The following is a 20,228-nucleotide window of genomic DNA, read 5'->3' on the forward strand; positions in this document are numbered from 1 at the left end:
AGTTCTCTTATAAAGACTGAGCTGAGGTTTGCAAGAAATGCCGAGGACAACAAAATATGTCTTTATAAATGGTACATTTGAGGTGGGAAAGGAATGGATAAGCCTTTCATAGCACAGATGGTAAAACTTGAACATATGACAAAAAACAGAACTGCCTTTTGGAAAGGGCACCAAAATAAATTCAAACATGAGTTCTGGTCCCAGCTCTAGCTTATTAGCTCCATGCCCTTGGGCAAGTTTTTAAATACCTTTGAGCTTCATTTTGCATATCTATAAAATAAAGATGATATAATCTACATTGCTTCCCTCACAGTATTGTTGTGAGGTTTATGGGCGCATTTTGAAAACTGTAAGAAAAGGTATTTTTCTGAACATTTTGCTTCCATGTTTTTCATTAAGAGGAAGGATGCTTGAAAATAGAACAGTCATCATGAGGGAATTTAAGTTTATGAAGAGATAGGAAGTGAAAACATGTAAGTGCTATAGATATCATACATCTTTTCAGTAATATTTAGCATCTCTTTGGTTCTAGTGAACTTGTAGGTGGTAGATCAGCTGGACTCAGTAGGTCTTAATATAAGGGTCATCATCTCTCTGAGGCACAGTCTGTAGCTGCAGCGCTCTGCCCTGGATCCTCTCTGTTCATTTCTTTTATTGTACTTTTAGTGAAGATGCTTCTGTATTTGTAGATGTAACTTAAGTTGGAGGTGGCAAGTGGGGGAGGCAGCTAATGAGACAAATGCTAGATTTTCATGGCCTGCACTTGTGACTCTCCATGCGTTTTGGCATATTCTCCTATAGGCATTTTTTTACATAGTTATAATCATGATGTATATAAAATTTTTGTATCTTGCTGTTTAAACTTAGTATATCATAAAATACTTTCCTATGTTAATAATAGACATGTTTCTGATGGCTGCCTACTATTTAGAGTAGCTTCACCGTAATTTACTCAACCATTTCCTTAACTAATCAATATTTATATGTTTTTAGGTTTTTCTTTTTTTAAAATAATAGTTCTTGTCTTTTCAGTTTATGGTACCAAACTACCATATTAAAAGCACACTAGGTACCTGTAGAAACCTCTTCCCCAGGGCCTAGTTCTGATATTCAGCTTTTCCTCCTCTCAGATCTTGGAGTCCCTGTGGATTGTCATGAGCCGGAATGTGAGCTTGCTTTTCACCACCGTCACTACGCTCCTGACCATCCTGTTCTACAGCGGGACGGCCCTTCTCAATTTTGTACTGTCTCTGGTATGTACATAGAGATAACAATACATCAGATTTCCTTCCACAGTAAAGCATATTCTTGGTTCCATTTGTGTTTCCTTCCAATAGTTTCCAAATGTGGTTTTTTAGGAGATGCTGTCCTTTGTTTTGCAGATAATTTTCCTGACCACACTATTTTATCTGTTAAGTTCCAGTGATGAGTACTACAAGCCAGTGAAGTGGGTGATAAGCCTGACACCACTGTCTCAGCCAGGCCCTTCCTCTAATATTATTGGCCAGTCTGTGGAAGAAGCTATCAGGTAGGGCTAAGATTTATGCTTTTCTTATTTCCTTCAGAAACTTCTTTTCGTGAGAAGCCCGTTTTCTGTCTTGAGCCTTCCTGGTAATATTCAGTGTTAAACTGGTGATGGAACTGGTATTTTCAACATTTTTTAAATCTCCTTTTGAGAGGATAATCTGAGCAATGCAAATCTTGGTAAGAACAAAAAAACCTCAAAACACTTTAAATATCTTATTCTCAAGCCTGTGATTCACGAAGATTTAATGGCTCACCCTTATCAGCTTGCTGTCCACAGGCTCTTGCTCTGGCTGCTGATCACTTGGGCAGCAAACCTGCCTCTCGTAACACACCTCACTTCCTCTCAGAAGCCTCCTTCTGTTGTCAGGAGTTTTAGCTTTGCTCAGGGAGGAGATGAGGTGGCCTCCCTGTTTCTTCTTTCCTTCTGCCGCCAGGCTGGGCCCTCTGCAGGGCCGGATATTGACAATGCAGAGTTTTCAGTTATCTTAAAGTCATAGGCTCCGTGCGCATTGCAGGTCTGGCCAGGAACTTCTGCCGTGTCTTCTGGGATCCATGTATTGCAGGCTTGGTTTCCGAAGGAGACGTTTCTTCCACATTTATTCTTCATATGCTCTTTCCACGTCACTGGCTCCTGCCCCGCTTTTCTTTCTTCTCTTCATCATTTCACTTAGGTAGAAGCTTTTGGATGCCCAGGCCTTGTCTTTCATTGCTCTGAAGTCATTATTAACACTTTACTACATTTTTACTTTTATGAATAACAACTCAAATCCTAATATTATCCATTATGAGGGCTCCTTTTTCTAGTGAGTTCTTAGCCAGGTGGCTGTAAACTTCTCTTGAATAGTGACTTTTTGGCTGGCATCTATGTTTTTGCTTACTTGTAAAAAATACTATTACTTGGAACGAGTCTTCTGCATAAATTTAGGTTTGACCTGATAATCCTGTCTCAATGCTCTTGGCTTATTTTTTCACTGTATTTATGCACCAACTGTATTTATGCACCTTTGATCTTTGGAGAACCCTCTATTATATTCAAATAGAATGAATTCTCATAAAATATATTCTCTCTAGAAACTTTGGTAGATTTTTTCCTGTTTTCCTACTAGCAAAGCCTAGGTAAAGCCTTTATCTGTATCTTGCTTCTTTGATTGGACATCAAGTGCGATTAAAAAAAAGTTTATTTTCCCTCTGACACGCTTGAGTATCATGTAAAGATTCCAAGTTTGGGAGAGTATTATCTAATGTAACGGTTTTCAGGGTGAGGCTGTTCTTCGAGAAGAACTTAACTGGTTTTAGCATTCCTTGTAAGCCTATGTGACTGTTGGTTGTCACTTTTATTGAGTAAATGAAATGACGTAAACTCCAAGAATAGATTAATGTCAGTTTATCTAAAACGACATTGATCTAACTCAAAAATGTTGTGCAAATGCTCAGTCAAAAAGGAAAAATAACCTTCTACCTTCCCAATAGACCAAAGCTATTGAATCAACCATTTCAAAGCCCACCAGAATCTTGTAGAAAGTGTGACTTAAGCCAAGCTTTACAGAAAAATACCTAGCTTGTCCATTAAAAAAAAAACTTCAAGAAAGATACTTTATTTTCCTGAAGTAGATATATCTTTATTAGCACTATGAGAATAGGGATTCTCACAAAAGCTTTTTTATCTTCAAATTACTGTTCTTGAATTTTCTCTTGTTCCGCTTTCTTAGCATGAACCCACTTGCTGACCATCTTCTGAATGTCTGTCATCGCGTCACCTTTTTTTCATGGCATATTTCATAAGAAAACCAAGTTGTCCTTTGTTTTAAACTTGATTCTTTACTGTCACGGTTGCTTGGAACTGGTAAGCAGAGCTGTGATTTGCTCCTAGGTCCAGCCAATCAAAAGTGCTATCTTTGCGGTATGCCACGGTACCTTCTTGCAGGAGGAGCTAACTGGGGGAGAAGATCATAAATGCGTGGTTTTGTTATGACTGTTCAGGTAGACACCTGACGCTGCCAGCTAAAAATCCCGGTCTTTGGTTTAGGAGGAAATTTGAGATTGGAAAGACTGTGGTCATCTACAGAGATATGAGGAAATATTTGTCTTTCTACAAATTAATTTGCCTTATCCTCTTGGATTTGCATACACTAATTATGCACTCTAACATAGCCTGTGTCTTGGTTCCAGAGTATAGTGGGAGAAAACCTATTCATTTTTCCATCTTATTTTTAATACAGAAAAATTTTTTTTTTTAACAATCCTCAATACCAGAACCATAATCCTAGTGGATCTCAAAACATAGATCTTTGTGAGTCTGAAAAAGATGGTAGTCTAGAGAACTTGTTATAGCCTGGGCCATTTTTCTTACCATACCTATATCAAGTCGTATGAATTAAAGGTTGTAATTCAGGATGATTTTTAGCAGTCTGAGTGCCTTGGGTGTATTTACTTACTGGATCAATTTCAAGACTTAAATCAGAATGTACAGGTTTTTACATAGATGCCTCTGAAGAACCTTCTCACATATGTGTAAGAGAACAGTGGCCTCTAGTTCTTAGAGTGCTTGTCAGACTTTTTGTCCTGAAGGGTTGGGTTCAAGATGGGATACGTTTCTTCATGGAGAAATACTTTAAGAGGAGAAATATTATACAGATGATTATGAAAATGCTATGTCCTGAGAATGTAGTTCAGTCTGCAAATTATCAGTGATACCAGATTTTATAAGCATAAATCATTAGTCATCATCAATGTTGCAGTTAAGCTGATCATGAAACTCATATGGTCCACTAATAAGTTAAAAGTGGAATTGAAATTGGGAGTTAAATGCATGACCAGTGAAAATGTCTTTGTTCTTTAAGCTTTGCCTTTTGAAATATGTGGCTACTTTATAATCTCGGTGTCATTGAATTTTTAAACCTTGTTATTCACAATTCTGAATAAGTATTCTAAATTGAATATATTTGTGATTGTGTTTTCATTTCATGAATTTTTGAGTTAGTGGCATGCATCCTTTATCCCTAAACCATTTTCCTCCCCTTAGAGCATGTTGTGTCCTGAATGTTTGCATCACACCCTTCTTTCCTGATGCTCCCATTCTGCTTGCTCTGGTGGAGATATTGCACATTACTAAGTTGCATGTTGTCACGGCCTCAGTGCAATTTAGTGTGTGTGATATTTTCACATGAGTGCATGCACACGGGTATGGCTCTTGCTTGTGGGATCACAGCTTTTCAGTGCTGGTGGATGGGAGTCCTGATGAATTAGATGGGAGGATGTATCTACTGTGAGATTTTTGTTAAAAAGTGAACATGGTTCCCAACTCTACCCTCCAGTTTTGAAGACTTAAAAGTATTTTGGTTAAAAAAAAGTCACTGTCAATCATTTAGTAAGTCAGTATTTCCATTTTTGACTTTGAGCACATTAAATATTCATTGGAAAGAAATTCTCATGGAATTAAGATTATAAACAATCTTTGTTTAAATTAAGATGTGTAAGGAAGAGCTCAAAGATGTTAGAAAATAAAATTTCATTTATTTGAAGAGCTATTTCTCCTAACACTGGAATAGAGAGACAGAATCTCTTTTGCATAGTTGGGAAAATTAAATAAGCTAGAGTTCTTAAATAATAAGCAAGTTGGTAAATATAATGCCTATTTAACCTGCTTGATTAAAAATCAGTCTGATAAACTTAAACTTTTATTTCTTTAAGTTTCCAAGGAAAATGACCTTAAAAACTTTATCTTATATTTAATTTCTCACTGTATTTCTTTAAAAGCTGCTAGATTCATTTTAATGGGCTTATAATGGAACTGGTGTTGAGATACAAATGTTTAGTGTTTGCCTATATAATTGAATCAACCCCATGTTAATTTTTTAGTTAGCATTAGAGTAAGCATCTATGATGACTAGGCCTTGTGAAAGACACAAACCCGTGTGTTAATGAGATAAAAATATTGAATTAATATTACTACTGCCAGGGTCTGTCTGTAGGTGATGTAACTGTCGAACACTTATGTGCGTCACTCGCTGTCTCCAGTGGGGACAGAAGGCTTCCACGGTAGCAGCTCCTCCTGGTGCCCCTCGGCAGCACTGTGGGTCTGCTTTGACAGCACGCCTGTTCCCCCTGGACTGGGGAATCCGGTGTCCACCAGGTTTCTGTACATTTTACTATGGAGCTGAGTTTCTGGGGCAGACCAGCCAGGAAAGGGAAGGAGAAGTAACTTCTCAAGAGAGATTAGTTAGTAATCAAGGGAGCTGGGGGATATACTTCTCCTGATTGGTCGCTTTATACAGTAGTCACCCTCAGTTTCGCTTTCTGTGGTTTTGGTTACTCATGATAAACTGGGGTCCAGAAATATTAAATGAAAAATTCTAGACATAAACAATTCATAAGTTTTAAATTGTGTGTCGATCTGTGTAGTAATGGTGAAATTTTGTGCTATCTCGCTTCTTCCCACCCAGAATGTGAATCATCCCTTTGTCTAGCATCTCCACACTGGATAAACTCCTCCATTAGTTGCTTAGTAGCCTTATTGGTTATTAGATCAACTGTTGGGGTATTACAGTGCTTGTGTTCAAGTAACTCTTATTTTACTTAATAATGGCCCCAAAGTGCAAGAGTAGTGATGCTGCCAAAGAGAAATTGTAAAGTGCTTCCTTTAAGTGAAAAAGGTAGGTACGTATAGGAAAAAACATAGTATATGTAGAGTTTGGTACTCTCCGTGGTTCCAGGCATCCAGTGGGGGTCTTGGAACATACGTCACACAGGTAAGGGGGCACTGCTGTAGGCTGTGCCTCTGGAAGCTGGCTTGCCTCCTTCAGGAGCGCACCTATTTGAGGCGCAGTGTATTCCAGGGCAGGTTGAACACTGATAAGTAACATAGCTATTGTTTCCTGGGGGATTGATAGTCGGATAGTCTTTCTATTTGACCTTTAGAAAGAAAAGAGGGCAGAACCAGTGTAAGGAAATGTTAGTAGTAGGCAGAATTTTATTTTGGACTTTTTACTCTCCTTTTCTTTCTTTCTTTCTTTCTTTCTTTCTTTCTTTCTTTCTTTCTTTCTTTCTTTCTTTTTTTTCTTTTTTTTTCTTTTTTCTTTTCTCTCTTCTCTCTTCTCTTCTCTTCTCTTCTCTTCTCTTCTCTTCTCTTCTCTTCTCTTCTCTTCTCTTCTTTTCTTTTCTTTTCACTTCTTAGATGCATGCTTCCTACTTGTTTGCTGTCTAGGGTCCTGTGTACTCTGAGGAGCATGGAGTGACTAATGGCAGGAACGTATACAGGTTATCATTTTCCTCACTTCGCTTCTTGTTTCAGATCTCGTTCCTTTAAAAGCAGGTCATCTGATCAAATCCTGAGTTGTCTGGCTAGTTTTTGCTCATTCAGTTTAGAAAATTAACAAGAGCTGTTTTTTGGTCAGAAATGAGAGGGCTGAGAACTGAAGTGAAGTATTAGGAAACCTGTGAAAGAGTAACAGTTTCAGCTTAGTGTTTATAAAGGATGAAGAGAGCTGGGTAAAAAGAATTAAAAGCCCGACTAACTGTTTAAGGTCAGTTCAGGCCCCTGGTACTGAGTTAGAGATATAGTTGCATAAATGAGGTGTGGACACACACACCTTTACTGCAAAACAGTATAAATATACAATACCAATTATTAGGGGAAAGCTTAGGAATAGACAAAAATCTGATTGTGTATGAACTTGGAACTTTTATTGACCGAGAGATGTGCCTAACTGGATTGGGTGCACCTTTGGCCCATCTTCCAGTAGAGAGGACCCTGCCCTGGAGCAGTCTGCATATGGTGTGAGGCTGGGGAACATCCGTAGGATGGTTTAACAGTGGAAGGTCCCTGAGTGAGGTCATGGTGTTGTAGAAAGGGGGAGCGTCCAGCTCAGTGGCTAGTGTCAAGTCTCTTCCATCAAGCTAAATTAGACCTGCCGAGTCAGTGCGGCTGAGCTACGAAAAGAGAGGTTTGAAGGAAGAGCCCCCAGAGTCTTCTGAATTTGATTCTCCTCAATTGCTGAGTGCTGGGAAAGCCTGGAGATGTAGTTAGAGAACAGCTGTCAATAATCTTTGAGAATCACTGAAAAGAGAGGTCCCAGAAGACTGAGCATGGGCAAATATTCTTCTATTCGAAAGAGAGGATTGAGGTAGAGAGTGGAGGAACATTGTATGTTACGTGCAGATTAGACTGGTGAAGTTGATGGAGGTTTTCTGTAAATTTCTACAGTAGGTGCTTGATCATATGGTTGTGAGCAGTTATAAAAGAGAAGGGTAATGCCCGATGGTACCGTGTATTCACCTAGCACAAGTCATAGCTATTGTGATTTTTGCAAGGGATTTGATGAAGAGTATTATAATGTCTGTAATAGCAAGATTTTGGAAAATGCTCCTTGAATCTGAGTATCCAAAAAGTGTTGATTAATGGATTGATATCAATGAGTGAATGAAATGAGAGAATGATCTTTCATTGATATGATGGTAAGAATTTTCTTGCATTGGTTGAATTAATGATTTCTGGTAACCCATTCAAACTGTATTGTGCATGTCATTAGTTTTATCATTAGTTTTATGCCTCAAAAGTTTTACTTGAGAATAAATTATTCCTAGTAAACTTTGAATTTTATATTCCTGAAAGATGATGATATACTCAATTTTTTTTTGGGGGGGGGGGTATTGCTCATATAGCCTGATCAGCACCTTACAATTTAAAGTGATTAATCCAAAACTCTGCAGTATATTATTTGAATTCTCATCATTGCCATGCCCTGTTCCTCTTCAGCACAAAGCAAAGATAGGTATACTCTGAAACCTGGAAGGTAAAAAAAGAAGCTATGTGCCTTATTCTTAGCCTTATTATAATGCTAATTGGTAATAATGACATAATTCTGTGATAGCACCAACTTAATTGATTGCTTATTTTGTACCAGGCACTAAGCTTAGCACTTTAATTGCATTTTTAATCTTCAGAACACTATGAGGTGAATGCCATTGTCTCCGTTTTACAGTCAGGGAAAGTGCGGCTCAGAGAAGTTTTATGGTTTTCAGAGTCATGCCACCAATATGTGACAGAACTGGAATTCCATAGCGGTTGGTGCAGTGCCAGAACTGTTGTAGCTCTCATGACTCGTTCCCTGTCCTTTCTACCGAGTCCGTGTGCTGTCCTCCCTAACATTTCTCGTTCGTTTACCTCCCCCTCCTCTTGTGTTCTTCCTCACTGCGACTCCTGTAGTTCCCAGTGCTGTTCTCTCTCTTCGTTGTCTGCTAAGTACTGCACCCTTGGCCTCCAGGCTTATCCCTCCTCTCAATCCATCCTCGACCCTGACATTTGCTAACTACTCAGTTTTCATTAAGCTCTGTGTTACATGTTTTGCGTATGTAATTTTACTGATCCCCTGTAGGTCCCCTCATTTATCCAGAAAAGAAACCTCTGGTCAGAACTCAAGTAAATTTGTTAAATGGGGGATGTGATTCAGTTAAGAGAAAAAAGAAAAAAAAAGCTCGAAATGAAGGTCTGAGTTATTTCAGGTTAAAAGGCCGGAATCACCCACTGGGCATTGGTGGCTCTGTAGTTCACTAGATCACTCTGTCGTACTACCTCCCAGTCCAGGCACCCAGCTCAGGGAAGGCCAGAGTGGGACACAGGTATTCTACATCCCATTGTGTCAGCAGGTCATGGGCACCCACCCGTGAGTACCACACGTGGCTTGTCTCGTCTCCCATTGCTCTTCTGTTCCTCTGCCCCTCACCCCCCGTGATCTACTTCTGTCTTCTCGAACACGTCACTCTAATAGGATGAATAGGACCGCATTTCTCTCAAGATGGGTATACTGAGTCCCAGTTCCCTTCTGGAAGTGTGAGCCAGGGTAGCCATTATCAAATCAAGGTCCTGGCTGGCACCAGATTCAGGCCGTGATGCAGCTGTCAGGGCTGCCGTTGGGTGGTCTTTTGGCTTTGAGGACCGTTAAGTACCAGATTGACCTGCATGAAAATAACTTAGTAATATTTAATAGAAATCTGGATACCAAAAATGAATTTTCACCCACTGTCTTGGCCTTTAGTGAATTGGGTGCTTAGATTTGGAGTTAAGACATCGAAATGATCTAGTACCTGGATCCAGCAGTCTCTAGAAGAGCTTTCTTCTTGTTCAGGCCCTCCTTGCCCTCATTTTGAGCTCTTTCTGGTCTTTTGTTTTTCTTTTTTTAAAAAAACTATACTGTCCTTCTGGTTGAACAGATTTATCTGATTTATGACCAGGAATCTCTTTTTTGCATGGCTAAGGGGACTAAACAGAATCAATGAAATAACATATACAAAGCACCTAACAGCATTTGGCACATAGTGGGTCGTAATAGTTTTCTTATTGTTGCTGTAACAAATTACCATAAACTCAGTGGCTTAAACAAGACAGATTTTTTTACCTTATAGTTTTGGAGAATAGAAGTCCTACAATGAAGGTATCAGCAGGGCTGCATTCTTTCCGAAGGCTTTCGGGGAGAATCATTTCCTTGCCTTCTGCGTCTGGAGGCTGCCTGCATTCCTTGGCTTGTGGCCCCTTCCTCTTCCTTTAAGACCTCTGCTCTGTCCTCTTGTCACCTTCCCGGACTCTGACTTTCTTGCCTTCCTCTTTTTATAAAATTTTTATTGAGATAAAATTCACACGCATAAAATTCACCACCTTAAAGTGTACAGTTCAGTGATTTTTAATATAGTCAAAATTCATGCAGCCATCACCACTACCTAATATCAGAACAGTCTCCCTCTTTATAATGACTTTTGTGATTAAATTGGGCCTACACGGTAATCCAGATTAATCTCCCTATCTCAGGATTATTGATTTAAATCATATCTGCAAAGTCCCTTTTGCCATGTAAGGTAATATATTCATAGGTTCTGGGCATTAGGATGTTGACATTATTATGGGGTCATTTTCAGCCTACTCTTTACCATCTCAATTCAGACACACTAAGCTCTTGAGGTAAAACTTCTAGAGTCTTCATCAAAATTTTAGTGCTGCTCAAATACACAGATCGCAAGGACTCCGATAACAATGACACCAGTAATTCCGTTGTTTATTGAGCACCTATCGAGCACTGGGTCAGTTACCAGGGATTTCAGATACATTGTCATTTAGCTTTTCATGAGCTGAATTGCTCTTTCTGCCAGATCCACCCACGTAATACCAGGAGTGTAAAGATTAGGTTTATGCTTTGAGGAGATGTGGTATGATGTAGCAGGCAGTGACTTCTGACTGCATGTCCGTGGACTATAGATTTTGTTTGAATTGATAGGGCAAAACTATTGCTACTATTTCTTAAAAAGTTAAACCAATACCACGAGACCCAGCATCTCCACTCCAAGATATTTACCGAAGAGCAATGGAAGTATATGTTCCACAAAGACTTGTGCTTGAATGTTTATAGCATTATTATTCATAGTTCAGGCATTCAGGCTGTGCCCTAAACTGGACACAGCCTGAATGCCCATCACCTGGTGAATGGATAAAGAAGTCATGGTGTATCCATATAATGGAATACCCACCAACGCAAAAGAAACAAACAGCAGTGCGGATGAATCTCAAAAGCATGGTACTAGGTAAAAGAAACCAAACACAAAAAAGCTACATGATGACAGTGGGAATGTACTTGACATTACCAAACTGTACACTTAAAAGCAGTTAAAGGGTAAGTTTCACATTACATAGATTTTACCACAATTAATGAAAAAGGTGAGTGATACGTGATTCTGTTAATATGAAATTCTAGGAAAGGCGAAACTGTAGTGTCAGAAAGCATAAGTAGTGGCTTTCAGAGACCACTCTGAAAGGGAGGGATTGACTATAAAAAAGGGCACGAGGGGACTACAGCAACCAAAATGGATAGATATAGAAGCTCTGTTCATACCTCTGGCGACCAAATCCAAGTTGTGACGGAAACAAGGAGCAGCAGCAAGGACAAGTCACCTGTGATCTTGATGAACAAGCCATACAACTACGGAGAAATCCAAGAAAGCACCCTACAACAGCAGAAAGTAGGATGGGGCGAGGATGTGGGGCTGCCCGTCCCGAGTGGCTGACACAGAGGCTGAGGCAGCGGCAGACTCCTCTTAAAGGGGCTGCGTCTATGAGCGTGTTTTCGCGGTGACGGACCTGCTCGCTCTGAGCACCAGTGTCGATTCGGCTGTGCACAGGGGGCACCAGGTACTCACAGGGAGACATTTTCAGAGTGAGGGCCGAGGCGACTCTTGCTCTGTGTATAGTAGCGCCTGCGGTACCCATTCTTCCGTGTTGAGCCCTTTCCCCTCCCAATGTGCACACACAGTGCCACATAGCCATTAGGTCATCAGACTGGATAACAGAGGTCCTTTCACCCAGAGGTTTTCTTGAAACCCCGCCTTCCCCATCTCACGGCCCCACCCAAGCCACATCCAGGTTTATCCTCAATGAGTCAGGTGCTCCTTGCCGAGCAGTACCTAGATTCACACTGGAGGCAACTGGCCTCAGTGTGGCCTTTTGAGGCAACTATAAGCACAGCATCTGTGGATTGCTTGCTGAATCTTAACAGATGGCCCAGGAAGAGTAGAGGCTTAGGCTAAGTTTGACCTGCAGCTGAACCCCTCTCAGGACTGTGCCACTAGACACCTACTTCACAAATCTACACTGATAAGATTGGGAGATGTAGGAGCTTTGCTTAGTATATCGAAACAGACACAGAAAGGTAGCCAAAATGGGAAGGCAAACCTTATGAGAGAACAGAGCAGAGATCCAGAAATAATGGAGTCAAGTAATCTAACAGATGCAGAGTTCAAAACACTGGTTATAAAGATGCTCAATGAATTTTTGATTAAATTCAGTGAGAACTTTAACAAAGAGAGAAACATAAAATTGGAAATGGAAATTATAAAAGGGAGCCAGTCTGAAATGAAGAACACATTATCTGAGATGAGAAGTATATTACATGAAATAAACAAAGGAATAATGAAAAGGATCAAATGCCCTATTTAGAGGATGGGAAAGCCAAGGACACTCAATCAGAATGGCAAGAAAAAAGAGGCCATGACTATAAAAATAATTTAAGGAGCACGTGGGGCACTATTACGGGTCCAAATATTCGTCTGATTGGCATAACTGAAGAAAATCAACTTCCCTAACCTGGTGAAGGAAATAGACATAAAACCCCAGGAAACTCAGAGAATTCTAAAAATCAGGGATCCAAAGAGGCCCACACCAAGACACATCATAATTAAAATGTCAAAGGTTAAATACAAAGAAAGAATACTAAAAGCAGCAAGAGAAAAACAGTTACTTATAAGAGAAAACCTATAAGACTGGCAGCAGATTTCTCAGAAGAAACTATGCAGGACAGAAGGGTGTGGGAAAAAAATATTTGACAGGATGAAGACCCAGGATCTACAACCAAGAATACTTTATTCAGCAAAGCTATCATTTAGGGTTGATGGACAGATAAAGAGCTTTCCAGACAAAAATAAGCTCAAGGAATTTATCACCACCAAGCTAGTATTATAGGAAATGTTAGAGGGACTTCTTTAAGAAGTAAAAACCTGTATCAAAAACAGGAATAAAGAATGGTAACAATTACATTCCTATCAATAAGTACCTCAACTGGAAAAGAATTAAGTGCTCCAACTAAAAGAGTGGATGAATGGAAAGGAAAACAAGACCCCTACATGTTGCCTATAAGAGACTCACTTCAGATTAGAAGACACAGACTAGAAGGGGATGGAAAATTATATTGCTTTGATGGACCTAGAATGTCAGAGAAAGATAATTTCTCTTTTTTGATTTCACTTATATGCAGAATCAAAGGAATAAAAAGAACAAACTAATCAAAAACAGGCTCACAAATATAGTGGACAGTTTGGTGACAGACAGAGGGGAGAGGAGTTTGGGGGACTGGGAGAATGGGGTGAACGATTAAAGAAGTACAAATTAGTAGCCGATGGATAGACATGGGGGTGGGCAGCACGGCATAGGGAATGCAATTAGAATGAATACATTGTCTATGTGGAGGGTCAGGGGAGGGAGGGAGCAATTGGGGGGACCATTTTACAAACTATATAGATGTCTAACCAATGTCCTGTATACTTGAAACTCATTAAAATAAATAATAAAAGAAAGATAAAAGGGCATGAGGGAACTTTTGGGGTGATGGAATGCTGTATATCTTGTAGTGGTGGTTATGCAACTGTAAACATTTGTCAGAATTTACTGAATTACATACTTAAAGTTGGTGAGTTTTATTGTTTATAAATTATAGTTTAAGTAAAGCTAGTAGAAGAAAAAAAGAGAAAAAATGGCTAGGAATTTGAGGGAGTTAAAAAAGTCTCAATGAATCCTTAGAGGATTTTTCTCTGCTGATTTATAAAGCTTGTGTACCAGATAATAAGATAGAGGGGGATGTATTGTCATTTCCTTCCTCATTGGGTTACATAAATATGTTTAGGAACTGCAAACAACATATAATGCATTTTGGGTTCACAAAATTACTTGAATGTTGCCTTAGTGAGAATATTACGATTAAAATTCTCAGAGAGAGAAGAAAAGACTGCGTGCTGTTTTCTACAAGTGATCTCTCTGGACTGAGCTTTGCTTTCTTGCCATCCAGACAGCTGATTCAGTTGCACCTATGCTGTCAACTTATTTTTGGCTTAAAATTGTTTTAAATAACATAAAAATGGTGAAAGTACCACATCTATATTTTTTTCTCATTGACTTCCTTGGTTCTAGTCAAATTCTGTACTTTTTTTCTTAGACTTTATTCTCATTAATCTCTCTGTGATACTTGATCTCATTATTCCCTCTTTCTCAAAAGCTTCTTTATCCTTGGTTTCTGGGACTATGACATTCCATGGATTCCTATTACAAAAATGATTAATTATCTTTTTGGCTGGTGTATCTTTGTCCTTAGGTCCCTTATGAGAACACAGCCCATTGCCTCATTTTCTCTAGGCTTGCTCCTTGAGATGTCTTATCCTTTTCTATGGTTATTCCAGTCTGGAGCATCTCAGATCTCTTGTCACAGGTTTTCTGATAAGCCTTGTCTTTTCCAGGTACCTCAGGGCATTTTTATCATCCTTTTTCCTAACCATTGCCCAAACTAAATGTATTCCCTTCTCTTCCGTGTCTTCTCCCGTTCTGGGCTTCTCTGTGGCTTTGAGATACTGTCATTCTTTTCAGGTTTAAAACCTGAACCTCTGCCATTTTCCTTTTCCTCTGCCCCCTCTATTCAGCCACAAGTCAGATCTTTTATGTTTTCTGTTGGCCATCTCCCTTCCTTTCAGTCTTTTTGATACCACTTTAATCTGTCACATGGAACCTTTAAGACATTCATGAGTAAAAGTTGCTGGTCAGTTTGACAAAGAGGGTTTCCTAGTTTGAGGAGCCACTCTCACCAAGTCCATGTCTCAGAATTTATTAAATGAATAAACCCCTAAGTTCCAGAGCTTAACTGTACTTATAACAGTACACCTTTTGGGATGCTTTAGAAAAGCTTGATGTCTCTTTTTTGTGTGTACACTGTCACATTTGCTGCTACAGCCTCTGCTTTTTCAATTATGGGAAACTTTTCCTTTGCTCATGAGTATATGAGCGTGCCTCTCCTGAGCCCTGCAGGATCCTGGTTTTCATAATTTTGTGCTCCCTTGGGATACTTTAAGATTTCCTGCCTTGTACTCTATCTGAACGGTTCCTTATTTCTCCTCCTTACAAAGTACTACCTTAATAATTTTCCAATTGAAAAGCATAAATGAAGTGCCTGAGATTGCAGGTTTTCATGTGCTTTATTCCCGTTAATCACCAAGTATGTGTGTCTCCCAATGACCTGTATTCTTTGATTATTAGCATTCGTCGAAGTTACTTTGGAGACTTGGTTACATATTTGAAGAAATGTGGGAAAATTTCATTAACAAGAGAAGAAAGACTGACCATGTACAAGTCATGTTATCCCTCACGTACTCTTCCCAAAGAAACGTGGTACCCCAGAAACGTAGTACTCACGCTTAATTTTCTTTCTATCTACTTTGGCAGTGAAGGGTCTCCTTTAGAAATGAAAAGTTGACTTTCACTGAATAGCATATTTTAAGATGTTTTATTTCAGTTAATTTTTCATCAGAGAAAAGTTTAAAGAATGGTTTAAACATATTTCTGGGTTTTAAAATAAAGTCTTTATGTTTCTTTGAAACAAAATGATAATAGCATTCTCAGGCATTGGAAAAATTGAAGCTATTTTCATTACAAATCATAAACCTACAAATATTGCTATTTCTGAATCACAGTATGATCCTATGTTCATTAACTTTCCCTTTTATCTTTGGGCATTCTAGAGGGGTGTTCGATGCTTCCCTCAAAATGGCTGGCTTCTATGGATTGTACACCTGGCTGACTCATACTATATTTGGCATCAATATTGTCTTCATACCATCAGGTAACAACTGTGTCATAATTTCCACTGTCCTCCAAAAAAAGTTAAGCCATGTTACATACATTGGGAAATGTCATCTTCCCTAAGTTTAAAATACTAAAATTTGAGATCTGATCTAGTCCAGATTAAAAGCAGAAATATAATATGTCATGTTTACTTATTGCTATGTCCTCAGTAGCTAGAACAATATCCAGCATACAGAAAGTACTGCATAAGTATTTGTTAAGTGAATGAATGTCTAGCACTTGACACAACACCTAGCACATAACTGGCACTTGATAAATGTTTGAATCAAACCTATTGGCAGGGAGCAATGAGTTGGTCAAATAGCTTTGTCCCATGAAGTTAACTTTGGGCAGGGGTTGGGGAGGTGGCAGGTCAAGGTGAATGCTTCTGAGGGCCCAAACGCTGTCTCCACACCTCTTGAGATCTGTTGTGATAGTACCCGCATTCTGTAAGCACCAGGATGGTTTGATGACCATCTTTTACTTTTCCGATATGTTATCTCTGTTTCTCTTCGTCATTTTTTTCTTCCTTTATTTCTGTGGCTGATTGTCTCCTAAATATATCTGCCTCCCACATTTCCCTCTACCACCATTTATTTCCTCTTTGGTAGGTGCCCCCATCCTTTTTTACATTCCCAAGTTCATTCAGGTTCTTTGCTACCTTGTGCTCCACAAAGCCACCCTCTGACATGCAAGCACCATGGGAGCACACGGAGGTGGCTGTTTTATGACATCCCTCTGAGGCAGGCAGGATAGGTGATGTCCTTGTTGTATAGACGAGAAACCAGAGTTTTCCAAGGTCACATACCTGGTTAATGGTTAGGACCAGAACTGGAATCCACATCTTGACTCTGAGCATTTTAACGTAATGTTCTGGAAGGGGACAAACTGGAAATAAGGTCCTTCAACTGGTGGGAGTTTTTGTTTTTTATTTAATTACATTTCATTTTTTATTAGAAAGCAAGATATAGAATATATACTCATATGTGACAGAAAGAGACTAATTTCTGATTTCGCTTTGGACTCAGTACAGATTATGACCAATGTCCTATGGTTACATTATAGGACTATATATTAACTAACCCTGATTTAGAGTAACAACTGCAGGACACTAAAATTTTGTTGCTAAAGAAAAAATGCATGAAGTAGACACGTTAGAAAGATTATCAATATCAAGTTTTAAAATATTGGACCTTCGCTTAACTAGCAAAGTCAGTTAAACAAGGGCCTATCATTCCCCGAAAATTCGAATTGGTATTTGTTGAACTCATTTGTTGGAAAATTTTAAGTAGGAGGCACTTGTGCTTAGGTTCTACTGTTTCGTTATTGTTTTCGATGATGATGTGCAGTAGCTTTTCTTATTTTAATCTTTTACTAGCTTTAGCAGCGATCCTTGGAGCAGTGCCATTTCTGGGGACATATTGGGCAGCAATACCTGCAGTTCTAGACCTATGGCTTACCCAAGGCTTAGGATGCAAAGCCGTTCTACTGTTGATTTTTCATCTCTTGCCAACATATTTTGTAGATACTGCCATCTATTCTGATATATCAGGGTAAGTATTTCACAGAACTTCCGAAGTTGCTAGTGAATCATATCCATGGATTTCTGTCACCTTTTTTAAGGATTTTTTTTATTATTATTTATAGATAAGAGAAAGGATAGGTGGTAGGATTTTTTAGTGAAGTAGCCTTCTGTGATCCCACTGATATAATCAAAGCTTAATATAAATGATATTGTTTGCAAGGCATTTCGCTGTTATGTAAGTATTATTTGTAATATATGAGACCCTGGGTTAAAATAAAATTGTGAATGATCTTCTGATTTAGTGACATTTAACCTAGAGAAGAATATTACTAGAGGTATATAAAATATTTTAAGTAAAGTAACAAGTTAGCAATTACTTGCAGAACTCTTTGCTTTTGGAGGAAAATGTTAGTTAGGTTGTATGTCTGGCAATTTCAGTGTGAAGTGAAATCTCATCAAGTTAATGTCTGACAAGCAGAGCTCTTTTAATATATTATATAGTATGATTCTTTGATGAATACAGGTTAAATATAAGGCAAAAGCCAAATTTTGGCCATGTAACATCTGCATTTTTGTAGGTTTTGATATTTCTTTGCAATTTGCATTAAGCAAATCAGGCCAGTTCTCATTTATTTATGTATTCAGATTCACATTGCTTATTAGAATCTGGGATGTGACCAAATGTTGAATTTTAATTAACTACTCAAATTCAGCATGTGGCCTACTGAAACTGTCATAATAGGTAATATATTAAATTTTCTTTAAGTGAAACTCATCATCACAATAACGGTAGACAAGGTCCAAGTTTATAGAAAAGTGCCCTTCAGTTAATTTGAAATCATGTAGAGACAAATTGTATATCAGCTTGTTGTCTCTCTAGTAAGTTAAGGTAGAAAACAAATGATGTATAACTAACTCTGAAGCCCCCAAATTTCAGAGCGAAAAGAAACAAGTAACTCCCTAAGCAGGCTTTATGGGACCTTTTATGCCTAAAACTTTATGAGAAGATTAAAGATTAAAGGAGAATATCAGAGTATGATTAATTAGTGCTTAACAGTTGAAATTCAAATAGTAAGATTAGATAAATAATATATAGTTAAATATTTTCATTTCATTAAATTTTACTATAAATTTTATATTAAGGTTACTACCTAGAATTTAAAATTTATACATGATTTTCATCTTAATAAGATAATACCTTATTTAACTAGCGTCATTAGGAAATGAAAGATTTTGCATAAGTTGTTTTATTTTTTAATACTTTTTTATTTTTTAATAAATGTCTAAAAGCTCTTTTTTGAGCTTTAAGCATTTTTGATAGAAATTTCCTTTAAATATAGTGTTTAGGAAAAAAGCCTTACTCACGTAGTATACTTAAAGTTCTGCCCTAAATCCTTTTTTGAAGTGACAAAGATAAATAAATTGTGAATATAATGAATTGATTTCTTGAAGACTGGCTCACCTTAAATGTTACTTATTGAGCTATCATATAATACGGGACCGTGTTTCCGGGTATGTAGTTACTCGCCTTGCGCTAAATTGTTCTGGTTATCTGTGTTTAAAAACTAGAAACAAACAACTTATTTCCAAGTCTCTCACGTCAGTGGTCATTTATTATCATCAGTTGCTGTGTTGCTATGATCTATCTTATTTCATTCTGGTTACATAAGTAATACTGTGATAAGCTGGGAAATAAAAATATTGGGCTTTGTGACAGATATTTTCTTCATGAGGCCTTGTATCACTACCTGTATTAAAAACTATATTATATAAGGTTGCTGGAAATCTATCCTATGAGTAACAGCGTTGCTATTTTTATCATCTTTATAAAAAGCATAATTACATGCCAAATTGTGCCTACTTAATTATCCTTGTTGGAGGTAAACCTGAGAGGTGACTGATGTAACCAGTCCTGAGCCAACATTAACCCATTTCAGGCAGCTGCATTATGGGTACAGGTCTCTGTTAACATTACTGACTTCACTCCTTCAGTTGCTTGGCCTGTAAAAGGCAAATGTCAGACGTGTTATATTAGCAAGAAAAATTCTAGCACACATCTCAGTGTTATTACGATGTTCAATTGTACGCATTGAGATAATCTAAAGAAAGCTGATAATATAGTCAAAAGCCTGGTGTATTAGAGAATGAACACTGTGTTTGAGAATGTATTTTATTTTTGCCCCAAAGTTTATGTTAAAAGTCATGAGCTAATATATGTGCTCTTCATTCCAGAGGTGGCCATCCTTACTTGACAGGCTTGGCAGTGGCTGGCGGAGCATACTACCTAGGCCTGGAAGGAGCAATCATCGGGCCCATTCTTCTCTGCATACTTGTGGTTGCTTCCAATATCTATAGTGCCATGCTAGTAAGTCCTACAAATTCAGCACCCACACCAAACCAGACCCCATGGCCTGCTCAGACTCAGCGGTGAGTTAAAGCAGAGTGATTGTAAACATCTATGAAATTGACCTATCCTGCCTCTGTATTTTTGACCTGAGTAGTCTGTCAGCATACAGGTATTTCAGTACTCCTGCTCTCCTAAGGATTATAGATGACACAAAGTAAATAGAAATCATTTGTTTGCTGGCTTTTGGGTTTCATATACCAGGAACATTTACAAACTAAATTGAGTCAGAATTGTTAATGTCATGGAAGAATAAAAAGAAAGAACATAGCTAAGACCATTCGGGGGCATGGTATACTAAGTTAAAGATTTAAGAAATAGGACAACCAGTCTAAGGCCATGCCACCCCGAATAAG

At 38.4% G+C, this 20,228-nt stretch overlaps 1 protein-coding gene across 1 annotated transcript in view; it reads left to right on the forward strand.

The window, feature by feature from the left end:
• Nucleotides 1-20,228, forward strand: part of TMEM245 (transmembrane protein 245) — an 85,183-nt gene that overhangs the window by 49,041 nt on the left and 15,914 nt on the right. Inside the window, exons 12-16 of the mRNA XM_036238613.1 lie at nucleotides 1,131-1,253; nucleotides 1,383-1,528; nucleotides 15,841-15,941; nucleotides 17,322-17,496; nucleotides 19,701-19,895. Of these exons, the coding sequence (XP_036094506.1) occupies nucleotides 1,131-1,253; nucleotides 1,383-1,528; nucleotides 15,841-15,941; nucleotides 17,322-17,496; nucleotides 19,701-19,895 (740 nt within the window). The remainder of the gene's footprint in view (nucleotides 1-1,130; nucleotides 1,254-1,382; nucleotides 1,529-15,840; nucleotides 15,942-17,321; nucleotides 17,497-19,700; nucleotides 19,896-20,228) is intronic.

This window comes from Rousettus aegyptiacus, unplaced genomic scaffold, assembly GCF_014176215.1.
Source record: "Rousettus aegyptiacus isolate mRouAeg1 unplaced genomic scaffold, mRouAeg1.p scaffold_m13_p_3, whole genome shotgun sequence".
Classification (NCBI taxonomy): domain Eukaryota; kingdom Metazoa; phylum Chordata; class Mammalia; order Chiroptera; family Pteropodidae; genus Rousettus; species Rousettus aegyptiacus.